The 15,837-nt window shown below is 35.5% G+C and overlaps 1 protein-coding gene across 4 annotated transcripts in view; it reads left to right on the top strand.

Moving 5' to 3' along the window:
* Nucleotides 1-15,837, top strand: part of LOC150095994 (dehydrodolichyl diphosphate synthase complex subunit DHDDS-like) — a 208,084-nt gene that overhangs the window by 179,218 nt on the left and 13,029 nt on the right. For all 4 annotated transcript variants that reach the window (XM_090409669.1, XM_090409668.1, XM_090409670.1 and 1 more), the window contains one exon: nucleotides 7,626-7,839. In XM_090409669.1, the coding sequence (XP_090265795.1) occupies nucleotides 7,626-7,839 (214 nt within the window). The remainder of the gene's footprint in view (nucleotides 1-7,625; nucleotides 7,840-15,837) is intronic.

Below are 15,837 nucleotides of genomic sequence, written 5' to 3'. Positions count from 1 at the left end.
ATAATAATATCTGTATTATAAAGATATAATGCACTGGTTAGTTTCATGTTGTATGTTGACAAGTTTTAAGAAAAATGTTACAAATATATCATATATAATTATCACATTTCGTTATAATTTTAATGTTATATGTTAACAGGTTAGAATTATAAAATATTTGCAAAAATTATTATTTTTTTTTAAAAAAAAAGTCATTTCAGTGCCAGAGAATCAGAATGGATTCTGCAAGGGCAGATCCTGCACACTACTATATCCAGATAAAATTACTAATTGAAAAAGTACAAAGAATTCAATAACATGTGGTATTTATACTTTAGGAACGTTGTCAACTGTGCAAACAGAAATCAACTTTTAGTAACTCTTGCTGATGATGAAACTCCAAACCAAATGATAATAACAATCTACCGTTCTAATAGATGTGACTTCATAGCAATCAAATTGGGACATGAAATATCAAGTTGGAAATAATGAGTCATGTCATCTGACATGCTGTCCTTTATTGCCACTGTTTTTTATAGTATATATCTAGGCCAGTCAGACATTGACTGATAGTTTATGAAAATATGTCATTACGAAGCAATAGCATCTTGACATAACGTTATATTCAGATGACAATGTACTTCTGGCCAACAGTGAAGATGAATTGCAGTATTGTGTACATCATTTAAACCTTATTGCTGAAAAATTTAATATGGAAATATCAACTGTGAAAACCAAACTTATGGCATTTCAAGCAAAGAAACTAATTTGAAGTAAAATATGTATTAAATACAATTCTTGTGGAAGTAAGCTGCTTTAACTATCTTGGTTATAGTTCAACTTACAAAGAAGAAAATTACTTTAATTAATTAATATAATTTAAAAGAACAGCAGAGTACTGAGAATAATTAATGAAGTTTTTAATCCGGCAAAAGTACAGACACATACCAGAATTAAAGAATACAAGACATTAGGAAGACCAGCACTTACGGTAGTGAAGACTGAGCTATCAGATAAACAAGAAAACTGAAGGATATACGTTACTGAACCGAATGAAAAACAAAGATATAGTGGATGAACTAATTATTATTATTATTATGGGTAACTCCAAGAAGTCCTTAGACTCGTCGAGGGAGGCCCTAAACATCATGTCAGAAATTATCCAACATTTGTGTAGTATCTATCATACCTTGCTTTGAACTTATTCATAGTCATGGCACCCACAACAGATTCTGGCAACCTATTCCACTCATTCACTACTCATCATCATCATCAAATTCCTGCCACGTACCCTCAAGGGATGTACAGGATATGATAGTACTACATGAAAAATTTACGTCATTACTAACTTCCTATCTACAATTTTCCTCCAGATCAGTCTGTTACTTGTCAAGACTCCAATATTATCATTATCATCATCATCATGCATATCAAGGATTTATGCCTAGCATGGCCTGTTCCGGCCTTAGAAGTCATCATTATAATAAGTTTAGTTTAATCCTTTATCCAAGTGTGAGCAAACAAAGTTTGCACCTGAAAGTATCTTATGGCAAGGGCCCTTGCCATAATGCATAGCATTACACATATCCTCAAGGCGATGTGCTTTGCATTATGGGAGATACTGAGATAGGAGTGATGAGAGAGCTTTCTCCACCTTTGCAATGAGTTGCCTGGTGTTGCACTACCTTACCCTAGTCCTGAAGATACTTTCAGGTGCAAACTTTGTTTGCTCACACTTGGATAAAGGATTAAACTAAACTTATTATAGTCTAACTAATTGAAAAATAAACTCTCAACAACTTAGAAGTCATCGTTGAATCATTTAAGAGGATGTCCTAATGGCTTGTACTTTAAGGCTTGTTTTTGGTAATCTTTCTGTTTTCATTCTTTGAACGTGTTCTATCCATTTATGTTTATATTTTTAATTTTTTTTCTATTACTGGTTCTTAGTTTAATTCTTTCATAATATCTTAGTTTCTTTTGTGATCAAATAGGGTATTCTTTGCAGTTTTTCTCATAAACTTCATTTCTGCTGTTATTAATCTTTGTTTGTCTTTTTGTTTTATTGTCCACATTTCGATTCCATGCATTAAGACTGGTAGGGCTAATGTATTGTATACTTTTAGTCTGGTTTGTTTTTGAACTAGGTTTGGTTTAAATATTGAGTTAATTACACCTGTTATTTTTTAATATTTTGCAATTTTTATGTTTATATCTTTTTCATTGTCGTATGTGATCATACATCCTAGGTAATTAAATTAATTCACCTGTTCTAAGATCTTGTTATCTATTACTATTTTTGTTCTTGCTGGATCTTGTCCTTTAAAGGCCATAGTTTTTGATTTTTCTGTTGATATTATCATACCATAATCTTTGGATATCTCATTTAGATCTAAAATAACTTTCGGTAGTTTATCTTCAGAATTTGTAATTATTATTTCGTTGTCGGCAAAGAGGAGAGTGTTTAAGTTTACTGTAGAAGAAAGTTTAATTCCTTGATGCAAATTTTTATTCCAATTTATTATTATTATTTCATTTAAGTAGATATTAAAAAGAGTTGCAGAGAGGGGACATTCCTGTCGTACCCCTTGGTTTATCTCTCTTGTATATGATAGCTCATGATTTAATCTTATTTGTATTTGATTATTTTCATATATACTTGTGACAGCTTTTAGGATATTATTTGGTATTTGTCTTTCTTTTAATACGTTAAATAATATGTTTCTTTTAACTTTGTCAAATGCTTTTTGTATTAATTTATATAAATGCTTCCAATATTATCAGATCTTATATTTCTGTCATCTAAGGCACTTTGTACCGTATCAATCCACCTATATCTTGGTCTTCCTCTGGGTCGTTTTTCCTGCCAACCTGGCAGAGAACACTTGTTTTGCCAATCTTTCCTCGCCCATTCTATTTAAATGACCATACCATCTGAGATTAGCTCTGCTAACACATTCCTGGATACTGACGATGTCAAGTTCTTTCCTAATATCCTAACATTTTTAATATGATATTGCCATTGATGCCATCTGTTCACACCTCTAATCTTTCTCAGGACTCTCATATCTGTAGTCTCTAGTCTGCGGTCAAGTGTTTTACTTCTGACCTAGCTCTCATATCCATAAGTTAAAACTCGTTTAAACACTGTCTTGTATACAACTAATTTAGTGTTCTGACTAATTTCTCTCTTATTCCATATGAATTTATTCAATTGACTTCCTACTATACCAGCTTTATTTATTCTGTTGTCTATTTCCATATTTAATTTACCATCTTCACTAAAAATCATGCCTAAGTAGCTGAAATGTTTTACTTGTTCCACAGGTTCTCTGTTCACAATGCAGTTGACGTTTTCAGCGATTCTGCCTATTTTCATTGTCTTTGTCTTTTTATTGCTGACCTTCATGGCATATCTATTCCAACAGTTATTCGATTTAGTCAAGGAATCTTGCAGACTCCTAGCGGATTTATCGATGAGTATAACATCGTCTCTATAAAGCAAAGAGCTGACATTAACATCTCCAATTTTGATATCATGTTTAATACCATTTTCCTTCATAATGTGATCCATATAGATAATGAATAACAGAGGGGATAATGTACATCCTTGTCTCACACCAGATTTAACATTAAACCATCTTCCTGTACTTCCTTCAATTCTAACTGCTGACTTACAACTCAAATAAAGACTAAGTCTTGCTTGATATAATGCTCCATTGACACCATATAACTGTACCATATTGAATAGTTTCTCTCTCTTGGCACTTTATCATATGCTTTTTCCAGGTCTACAAAACTGAAATACAGATCTTTGTTATATTCCCATGCTTTCTCGACTATTTGTCGTAAAGTGAAGATCTTATCCTGACAGCCTCTATTTGGCCTGAATCCAGCTTGTTCTTCACCAAGCTTTTCTTCTTCAATTCTTCTCAACTGTTTCTCAAGTATACTTGCATATATCTTACCAGGAACACTCAGTAGGGAAATACCTCTGTAATTCTCACATTCAGTTTTATTTTCCTTTTTATATATGGGTACTATGAGAGCTCTACTCCAATCATCAGGAGTTCGTCCCTCTGTCCAGGCCTTCTGAACTATGCAGTGCAGCCACTGTAAGACTTTTATACCACCATATTTCAGCATTTCTGGTTGAATATCACCTACTCCTATTGCCTTTCCACATTTCAAGCCCTTGATGACTTTTTCCACTTCGTATGGATATGTATTCCTGACTATATGCCTGTTGAGTGTTTTTTTTACCACTGTGCTATCACTGCTTGTTTCATTTAGCAATTTTTCGTAGTAATTACTCCATACTTCAAGAATATCTTTTTCTCGAGTTTTCGTGTCACCTTTATCATCTCCTTTTACAGCACTCTTTTCTCCATTCCTAAGCTTCTTCAACAAGCTCCAGAATATTTTGTCACCTTCTTGATATTTATTTTCTATGTTCTTGCCAAAGTCCTCCCATGACTTTTGTTTAGCTAGATTTACACGGTGTTTAGCTTTCATACATTTGTCTCAGTATTCTCTAAGAACACAAACTGACTTATTTGCCACGAACTTTTGATGTGCTTTCTTCTTTTCCTTCACTGCCTCTTTAACTTCCTGTGTCCACCATGAAGTTCTGATTTTTCTATCCTTTCAGACAACTTCACCACATGCCTCTCTAGCTGAATCAATCTGGGTTTTCTTCAAGGCTTGCCACTGAATCTCCAAGGTTTGGTTCCTGTTCTCAAACGCTTTCAGTTTTCCTTCAATTATCTTTGGTATTTTAGTCTACAGTTCACATCTGAGAGCTGCTCAACTTTTATTCGCTTTAAAACTTTCTTACATGTCATTCTTTTCGATATGAAATTCAATTTTATCCTGCTCAAGACTAAATAGTGATCACTTCTAATTTCAAATCCTCTGTACACTCTGGTGTCCTGCACCAGGGAGAAAACATCATTATCAACAATAACATAATCAATCAGACTTTTCTTATTCCTTGCCTCTTCTCTCCATGTGAATTTGTGCACATTTTTATGTTGGAACATGGTGTTAGTAATAACCAGTCCATGTCCTGAGCAGAAATCCAACGGATATTTGCCATTATTATTATCTTTGCTCTTTTCTCCAAATTTTTCCAAAACCTTTTTGTATGTCTGACAATCACGTCCTACTCTGCTATTTAGATCTCCAACAAGGACCAACTTTTCCTTTTTCATTGTGTCAAATGCTTTCTCTAAATCCTCAAAAAATTCCTCCACTTCTACCTTAGTAGAACCTTCTGTTGGACCATAGGCACAAATAAGTCTCATTGTCCAGTTCCCCATTCTGATATTTGCCCACATCCCTCTACTTGAGACTGCCTGCCATTCAAGAAGATTAGCCTCATATTTAGTGTTGAATACGGTGGCTACTTCTTTTCCTTGATTGTCATTGCCTGAATATAACATTTTGTATTTATTGCTCAGAAAGTTCTCACCAGTTTGTCTTTTTTGTTTCAGTTACCCCTATTATGTCGATCTGGTACTTATCAAATTCCTCAGCTAGCTCCATTTCTTTGCCATTCAGGCTTCTTATGTTAATAGTACCGATCTTTAACTCTGGTGATGTTGAGTTTGGGGTGTTTTTTCAGATTTGTTCCTGTAGCTGACTTTTCGCTGTTCACCCTTGTTCCCTGGTAAAAACAACGGGGACCTTGTTTAACTGGGCTACGCAGCAGCCGGCATGAAATTTTGTCATGTTGTACCATCATTTTGTAATTTGGTTTAAGCCAATAAGAAATACAATTTGGTCAGCTAAATCCCAAATTGCCAACCCATCCTCATTCGTTTAGTATCCAGATAGATACCCAACAGGGTGTACCATGAGAAGTGAGGATTGGATATTAGGTCAGAAGACCTGGTCGGTTCTCCGCATTCTTTTAAAGGCTATGTGGAGGTCTCCTCTCAGTTATACAGCTTTGACTCTTAAGCACTCCTCATTCACTACTTTCCAAACAAAAAACCTAGTTCTAACACCCTTACTAACTACATTCTTACTCAGCATGGATGGCCCCTAGTTTCCCACCACGAGACCTGTTCTGAAAAATTTCCTCTGAATTAATCTTGTAAAAACCCCTCAATAATTTGTATGTCTCAATCATATCATCCCTTTTCCGTCTATCATCCAGTTTCTTTAACCCACAAATCTTCAACATATTCTCATAAGATTCATTCCGTAGACTTGCTACCAGAGGATCCAGAGGTGAGTGGTCACTCACCTCTGGATCCTCTCCACCTCCTCTTCGTCACCAGGAAACCCTGGCACCCAGATCTGTGCACAGTAGTCAAGATGGGATCTTATTAGGGCTCGATAAAGAGGAACAATAGCCTGTTTGTATCTGCATGTCAAAGTATTCTTTGGTTAACCAAGTGATCTGATGAGCTGCCTTAGCCACTTGCTATGTGCCGCCTAAACTTTAACTGCCTATCCACTAACACTCCCAAGTCTCTGGCTTGTTAAGATACGATATCTATAATACAATATGGCCAACACTATAGACAAAAGTAGTTATAGCATGTAAACAGGTTCTTTGATTAGCACTAAGGAAGGGAGACTGAGGAAGATCAGCACTATCAAGAGGTGGCTTGAGACCATAGCAGATATCTGCTGTTGAACAGGATGATGTTAGAATTATAAGATTGCATAGAATAATGAGTGGTGCTCCCCCCACCCCACACACACACCACCCTACCCCATGCTCAGTGGTGCTTGCTAAAGCAGTCATTGTTTGTGTGACTTTAAAAATTTTTCACTTACATATTTACTGTTATAAAAGAAGTGGTTTTTTTAAAAGAAGATAGTGAGAAAGGAAATTGATTTTATTACATGAAAGTAAACCTTTTTACCGAGTCCAGAAACTCCGCTAAACCAAACAGAACTTTTTCAAGTCACTTCAGGCCTCCAGCAGTAAGCAGTACAGTGGTCTCACAATGGTCGATGAAATCCATCTACCACCTGAAGACATTCACAAACATATATTCGAATCCCACAGTGTGGGATTCGAATCCACAGCCTGTTGGTTGGAGAATGGATATGCTATCCACTTGGCCAACCAGGCTAGCAAGTAAAACAAACTTGCAGAAATATAGTGGCAAATCTGTGGTGATATGATGATGCTCATAAAGAAAATTGCTTATAATTAATGCATGAAACTGAACACTATTTTGTGATTTCCGTTTCAAAATCCTGTGGACCCTTATCATGCAGAGATTGGTTTATCTATTACATAGAATAATGGATTAAAAACTCCATTATTTCAGAAAAAATAGGATGTATTTTATACATATAAGTTACACAATTGCATATACATTTTCAATGAGCTACCAACAGTTATGTTAAGCAAAATGGTTTTGTAACATAAGCCTCCACCCCCATTCTCTGCTCTCTAAAGCAGGGTTAGAGAGCAGAGAACATTTTCAACACAAAATATGCCTGCATAAATCTTTCTTGTAAAAGATTGTTGAATCTCTGAATATATGAGAAAACAGCGTATTTGTTTTGGAAAATCTGAGTTAAACTTGTGCCAAAATAGCTAAATTTGCAATATGAACTGTATTATTAAAGCAGTTTTCTAATCTTATTAATTATAATTTATGTACTTCTTTTTATAGTGATATTTCAGAAGAGTTAGTGGATCATTGTTTTCAATGTTCGCCTCCTGATCTTTTAGTTAGAACATCTGGTGAAGTTCGCCTTAGTGATTTTCTTCTTTGGCAAAGCAGTTACTCTATATTATCTTTTTTAAAAGTATTATGGCCAGAATTTACTATTTGGCATTTATTTGCTGCAATTATTTTATATCAACACAACCTTCATATATTAAAGGTAAGAAACATTTCCATTTCCTTTTATATTTACTGTGTTATTTATTCTGTGATATGTGGCATAATGGATTTACTCAGCTGAAAGACATATTTTTTAAAAATATTAAATGACCGGAAGCCGAGAGATTAAAGTAACACTGTTTTTATTCAGCATGACTAGTTTCGTCTTTAAGACTTCTTCAGGTGCACAAAAAATAGAGAAACAACCTACAAAAACTGTAAAAGAATAAAGTCTAAATAACAAAGCATTAGCATGAAAAAAAATTAACATTAAAATGCTAGCATCTGAATATTTGAAGCTGTTCTCTGTATAACCTCATTGTTGGGTGTGCACATGCTTTCAAGATCTCGTGAATGCAAAAGTTGAATGGTAGCACAATGACAGTCTAAGAGATTATAACTAAGGTTGTAGTTAAGATGTATTGGATTAAGAGAGATTTCTTTAGATTCAACTATTCTTCTTTCCAGTTCATCATAGCAACTAAAGATATTATGAGATTTTTCCCATAAAACTGAATGGATGAGGTTTTCCACATTAGTATTAGAATTCAGAACATGGTTGGATAGAGAACATAGTTACACTGGATCTGGTGTAACTGTGATAAAACTTATTTTCGCCAGACAGAGAAATCCATCGAATTATGCACTGAAGAACATCAAAGAGACATTACATATGGCAGAACAAAAGCTAGTACGACCATGTTCTGAATTCTAACACTAATGAGGAAAACCTTGTCCATTCAGTTTTATGGGACAAATCTGATATCTTTTGTTGCTACAACGAACTGGAAAGAAGAATAGTTGAATCTAAAGAAATCTCCATGGAGTCAGTAGTCTCATCGCAGGAGAACCAAACTATCAAAACAATATCTATCATATCTCTTCTTCAATTCATTTACAGATGAAGAACTCACAACTGAGTTAGGCAATGCATTCCACTCATTCACCACCCTCAAAGTGAAAAACCTTGTTCTCACACCCTTGTTAACCACGCTTTTCCTCAACTTAAAGGGATGACCTCTTGTTCTTACATCACTATCACACAGCTGAAATATTTCCCCTGCATCAATCGTATAAAAACCTTTTAGTAATTTAAATGTTTCTATCATATCCCCTCTTCTCTGCCTATCAACCAACCTCTGCAATCTACAAGCCCTTAATCTATCAATGTAGGGAGCAATTTTTACATCACTCACCAACTTAGTCACTCTCCTCTGAACCCTCTCCACAACCTCCTCATCCCCAAGGAATCCAAGTGACCAGACTTGAGCACAGTAATCCAAATGTGGAAGTATCAATGCCTTATAAAGGGGAATAATAACCTCTTTATCTCTGGATGTTAGTGTGTTCTTCAATAACCAAGTAATCCTGTGTGCAATCTTGGACACCTTAGCAATGTGTCCTCTGAACTTCATCTCCCTATCTACCAACTCCAATCTTAACAACAACAACCTTAGTTATAATCTCTCAGACTGTCATTGTGCTGCCATCCAACTTTGGCATTCACGAGATCTTTGAACACGTGCACACCCAACAATAAGGTTATACAGAGAACAGCTTCAAATATTCAGATGCTAATGCTTTAATGTTCATTTTTTTTTCATGCTAACACTTTGTTTAAACTTTATTCCTTTTACAGTTTTTGTTGGTTGTTTCTCTTTTTTGTGTACCTGAAGAAATCTTCTTAAAGACGAAACTAGTCGTGCTGAATAAAAACAGTGTTTTATTTTTCTCTCTCGGCTTCCAGTCATTTAATATTTTTTAAAAATCTGTGATATATTATATATATATATATATATCATCATCATCAAATTCCAGCCATGTACCCTCAAGGGTTGTACAGGATATGATGGTACAATATGATGAAAAAATTTACATCATTACTACCTTCCTATCTACAATTTTCCTCCAAATCAGTCTGTTACTTGTCAAGACTCCAACATTATCAGATCTTATATTTCTATTGTCTAAGGCACTTTGTACCGTATCAATCCACCTATAACTTGGTCTTCCTCTGGGTCGTTTTGCTGAAAACCTGGCAGAGAACACTTGTTTTGGATCTTTCCTCTCCCATTCTGTTTAAGTGACCATACCACCTGAGATTAGCTCTGCTAACGCATTCCTGGATGTTGACAATGTCAAGTTCTTTCCTAATATCCTCGTTTTTAATATGATATTGCCATTGATGCCATCTGTTCACGCCTATAATCATTCTCAGGACTCTCATATCTGCAGTCTCTAGTCTTTGGTCAAGTGTTTTACTTTTGACCCAGCTCTCAGATCCATAAGTTAAAACTGGTTTGAACACTGTCTTGTATACAGCTAATTTAGTGTTTCTACTAATTTCTTTCTATATGAATTTATTCAATTGACTTCCCACCATACCAGCTTTGCTGATTCTGTTGTCTATTTCTATATTTAATTTACCATCTTCAGTAAAAATCGTGCCTAAGTAGCTGAAACATTTCACTTGTTCCACAGGTTCTCCATTCACAACACAGTTGACATTTTCAATGATTCTGCCTATTTTCATTGTCTTTGTCTTTTTATTGCTGACCTTCATACCATATCTATTACAACAGCTATTCAATTTAGTCAGATAATCTTGCAGACTTGTAGCGGATTTATTTAGAAGTATAACATCATCTGCATAAAGCAAAGAGCTGACATTAACATCTCCAATTTTGATATCATGTTTAATACCACTTTCCTTCATAATGTGATCCATATAGATAATGAATAATAGAGGGGATAATGTACATCCTTGTCTCACACCAGATTTAACATTAAACCATCTTCCTGTACTTCCTTTAATTCTAACTGCTGACTTACAACTCAAATAAAGACTAAGTATTGCTTGATATAATGCCCCACTGACACCATATAACTGTAGTGTATTGAATAGCTTCTCTCTTGGCACCTTGTCATATGCCTTTTCCAAATCGACAAAACTTAAATACAGATCTCTGTTATATTCCCATGCTTTCTCGACTATTTGTCGTAAAGTGAAGATCTGATCCTGGCAGCCTCTATTTGGCCTGAATCCAGCTTATTCTTTACCAAGCTTTTCTTCCACAATTCTTCTCAACCATTTCTCAAGTATACTTGCATATATCTTACCAGGAACACTCAGTAGGGATATACCTCTGTAATTCTCACATTCAGTTTTATTTCCCTTTTTATATATGGGTACAATTAGAGCTCTACTCCAATCATCAGGAATTCGTCCCTCTGTCCAGGCTTTCTGACTATGCAGTGCAGCCACTGTAAGACTTTTATACCACCATACTTCAGCATTTCTGGTCGAATATCATCTACTCCTGCTGCCTTTCCACATTTCAAGCCTTTGATGGCTTTTTCTACTTCAAGTATGGATATGTATTCCTGACTGCATGCCTGGTCAGTGTTTTTTATCACTGTGCTGTCATCACTGCTTGTTTCATTTATCAAATTTTCAAAGTAATTACTCCATACTTCAAGGATATCTTTTTCTCGAGTTTTCATGTCACCTTTATCATCTCTAACTCCTTTTACAGCACACTTTTCTTCATTCCTAAGCTTCTTCAACAACCTCCAGAATATCTTGTCACCTTCTTGATATTTATTTTCTATGTTCTTGCCAAAGTGCTCCCATGACTTTTGTTTAGCTAGTTTTACACGGTGTTCGGCTTTCTTACATTTGTCTCTGTATTCTCTAAGAGCACAAACTGAACTTATTTGCCAGTAACTTTTCATATGCTTTCTTCTTTTCCTTCACTGCCTCTTTAACTTCCTGTGTCCACCATGGAGTTCTAATTTTTCTATCCTTGCAGACAACTTCACCACATGCTTCTCTAGCTGAATCAATCAGGGTTTTCTTGGCTTGCCACTGAATCTCCAAGGTTTGGTTCCTGTTCTCAAACGCTTTCAGTTTTCCTTCAATTATCTTTGGTATTTTAGTCTACAGTTCACATCTGAGAGCTGCTCAACTTTTATTCGCTTTAAAACTTTCTTACATGTCATTCTTTTCGATATGAAATTCAATTTTATCCTGCTCAAGACTAAATAGTGATCACTTCTAATTTCAAATCCTCTGTACACTCTGGTGTCCTGCACCAGGGAGAAAACATCATTATCAACAATAACATAATCAATCAGACTTTTCTTATTCCTTGCCTCTTCTCTCCATGTGAATTTGTGCACATTTTTATGTTGGAACATGGTGTTAGTAATAACCAGTCCATGTCCTGAGCAGAAATCCAACGGATATTTGCCATTATTATTATCTTTGCTCTTTTCTCCAAATTTTTCCAAAACCTTTTTGTATGTCTGACAATCACGTCCTACTCTGCTATTTAGATCTCCAACAAGGACCAACTTTTCCTTTTTCATTGTGTCAAATGCTTTCTCTAAATCCTCAAAAAATTCCTCCACTTCTACCTTAGTAGAACCTTCTGTTGGACCATAGGCACAAATAAGTCTCATTGTCCGGTTCCCCATTCTGATATTTGCCCACATCCCTCTACTTGAGACTGCCTGCCATTCAAGAAGATTACCTTATATTTAGTGTTGAATACAGTAACTACTCCTCTTTTCCTTGATTGTCATTGCCTGAATATAATATTTTGTATTTATTGCTAGGAAAGATCTCTCCAATTTTTGTCTTTTTTGTTTCAGTCACCCCTATTATGTCGATCTGGTACTTATCTAATTCCTCCGCTTGCTCTATTTCTTTGCCATTCAGGCTTCTTATGTTGATAGTACTGATCTTTAACTCTGGTGATGTGGAGTTGGGGTTTATTTTCAGATTTTTGTTCCAGTAGCTGACTTTTCGCTGTTCGCCCTGGTTCCCTGGCGAAAACAACAGGGACCTTGTTTAACTGGGCGACGCCCCAACCGGCATGAAATTTTGTCATGTTCTACCATCATTTTTTTTTTTTTATTTTGGTTTAACCAATAAGAATAAATACAATTTGGTCGGCTAAATCTCAATTGCCAGCCCATCCTCGTTCTTTCAGTATCCAAGTAGATACCCAACAGGGTGCACCACGAGAAGGTGAGGATTGGACATTAGGTCAGAGGCCCTGGTCAGTTCTCTGCATTCCTTTAAAGGCTATGTGGAGGTCTCCTCTCAGTTATACAGCTTTGAGAGAAGGTATTTGAAGAGGAATCTGCCATACTTCAAGTTCAGTTAAATCTTTAACCGATTTTAAGCAAAAAAAGTTTACACATTACAATGTCTATGTATACTCTTTGTGTGCAAATCTGTTTCACTCCACACTGCATACCCTTAAACCTTCCCCACTGAAGGTAACAGCAGCAAAGCAATTTTCATGCCATCCACTAACTACTGTCATGGAACTATACCTAATACAATACATTGGGAGGCTTTCTGACCAATTTGGACATTAATAATCTGCAGTGGCTTCATAGATTGAGTACAGTGGCATGCAATGGAGGCTCTGCCGAGACCATGCAATGAACAGGAAACTAGTTGTCTCATCTATGTGCAAACTTCCTATTGAAATTTTTCCTCCAAATAAACTTCTTTTTCAGGGCTGCAGTATTATTATTACGGGCGACTCCAGGGAGTCCTTAGACTCATTGAGGGAGGCCCTAAACATCATGTCCACACAACTATACGACATTCTCACAGTATCTATCATACCTTGTCTTGAACTCACTCACCGTCATAGCGCCCACAACAGACTCTGGCAGCTTATTCCACTCATTTACCACTCTAAAAGTAAAGAACCCAGCACTAACACCTTGCTAACCCACTCTTGCCCAGCTTCCATAGGTGTCCCCTAGTTCTCCCACCACCAGTCCTGATCTGAAAAATATCCTCTGAATTAATCCTATAGAAACCCTTCAGCAATTTGAATGTCTCAATAATATCTCCCCTTTTCTGCCTATCAACTAATTTCTGCAACCCACAAATCTTCAACTTGTTCTCATAAGGTTCATTCCATAAACCTGCTATCATCTTGGTCACTCGCCTCTGGATCCTCTCCACCTCCTCCCCCCATCAAGAAGAAACCTAGGTGATCAAATCTGGGCGCAGTAGTCGAGATGGTCTTATCAAGGCTCGATACAGAGGTACAATAACTTTCTTGTCTCTGCTCGTCAAAGTATTTTTCAACAACCAAGTGAGTTGATGAGCTGATTTGGCCACTTTTGCAATGTGCCCCCTAAACTTATCCGATCTTATATTACAGTCTTTTAAGGCACTTTGAACTGCACCAATTCATGTAGACCTTGGTCTTCCTCTAGGTCCCCCCCCACATCCTGGTCATAAGCACATGTTTTGCTAACCTTTTATTTCTCATTCTGTATAAGTGACCTTATCTCATACATTAATTCTGCCTGCATATTCTTGAATACTCTAAATGTCAAGTTCCTTACTACTATTTCTGCCACTTGATGCCATCTGTTCACTTTCCTACTTTTTATTCAAACTCTTCAATCCCTGATCTCTGAATAGCTGTTTTATTTTTAACTTAACTCTCAGATCCATAAATTGAATTGGTTTTAAAATCGTCTTGTATACAGTTTATTTAGTGTTTTGACTGATTTCTTTCTTATTCCTTACAAGTTTATTTTTCACTTGGTTAGAGTATAATAAAATTAGTTTAATCCTTTTTCCAAGTGTGAGCAAACAAAGTTTGCTCACTAAGCTGTTGTACCACCTTACCCCAGTCCTGAAGATACTTTCAGGCGCAAACTTTGTTTGCTCACACTTGGAAAAACGATTAAACTAATTTTATTATATTCCTTACAAATTTCTTCTTTTGATTCCCTAACCATATTAACTTTGTTTAATTTGTTGTCTATATCCATACTGAATTATTCATCTTCACTAATAATTGTGTGCCTAAATAGCTACAAGTATTTTAATTGTTCTGTGAGTTCTGTTTTCATGCTTTTATCTTTCTTTATTGTGATTGTTGTTCCAAATTTGTTTCAACAGTTATTCAGTTTAGTTATAAGGAATCCTAAAAATTTGTACAGATTAATTTAAAAGTATAACAAAATCTCCATAAAGTAAAAGTTGATTATCATCCCGAATTTTGATATCAGGTTTAATGCCACTCTCCTTCATAATGTGATCTATATTAAAGATTAATAACAGTGGAGATAGTGTTTTACACCTGATTTTACATCAGATGATATTCTCATACTTCCTTCAGTTCTAATTGCTTACTTACAGTTTGGTTTGAATATAGTCTACAGATTGCTTTCTATAATATCCAATTCACACCATATAATTGTAACATTTTGAATTTTGAACAACTATTGAATGGTATTCTGAACCTTATGTTCGTGTTGCTCCTTAACTTTAAACAAACTTATAAGTAAGATTAAAAAGTTTGCTTATAATATTCTTCTTTTGAACAACTTGCCTTTTCCGGATCTACAAAACTTACAGATCCTTGTTATATTCCCATGAAATAATTTTCACATTCAGTTTTATTTCCCTTTTTATAGATGGATACTATGAGTGCTCTACTCCACTATATAGAATTCAACTTTATGACCAGCCTTTCTTGAATTATGCAGTGCAGCCACTGTAAAACTTTCACATCTCCATATTCAAGCATTTCTGGTTGAATGTCATCCATTCCAACTGCCATTTTGCACTGGTTTTTGGTGGCTTTTTCTCTCTCAAGTATTGATTATTCCTGACTATATTTTTATTCATTATTTTCTACCACTGCTATGTTGCTGCTTGTTTTATGTAGCAATCATTCAAAGAAATTACTTTAGGCATCCGAATATCTTTTTGTCATTGTTTCATTTCTGATTACTTTTGTAGAACTATTTCCTCCATTTCTAAGCATGTTTAATAGCTTCCAGAACATTTTTGCCACCCTTCCTGATATTTAACTTCTATATTCTTACTAGTTTTTCATTTATCTATTTTTCCACACTGCTTAGCCTTTTTTACATTTTGTGTATATTCTCTCAGAGATGCAATTTTGTTGCTAAGAACTTTCAGTGCACTTTCTTCTTTTCCATG

Source organism: Typopeltis vanoorti, chromosome 19 (genome assembly GCF_054136105.1).
Source record: "Typopeltis vanoorti isolate ZY-2024b chromosome 19, IOZ_Tvanoo_1.0, whole genome shotgun sequence".
Classification (NCBI taxonomy): Eukaryota; Metazoa; Arthropoda; class Arachnida; order Uropygi; family Thelyphonidae; genus Typopeltis; species Typopeltis vanoorti.
Note: the sequence above shows the minus strand (reverse complement) of the source record. Positions and strands in the feature narration are given on the sequence as shown.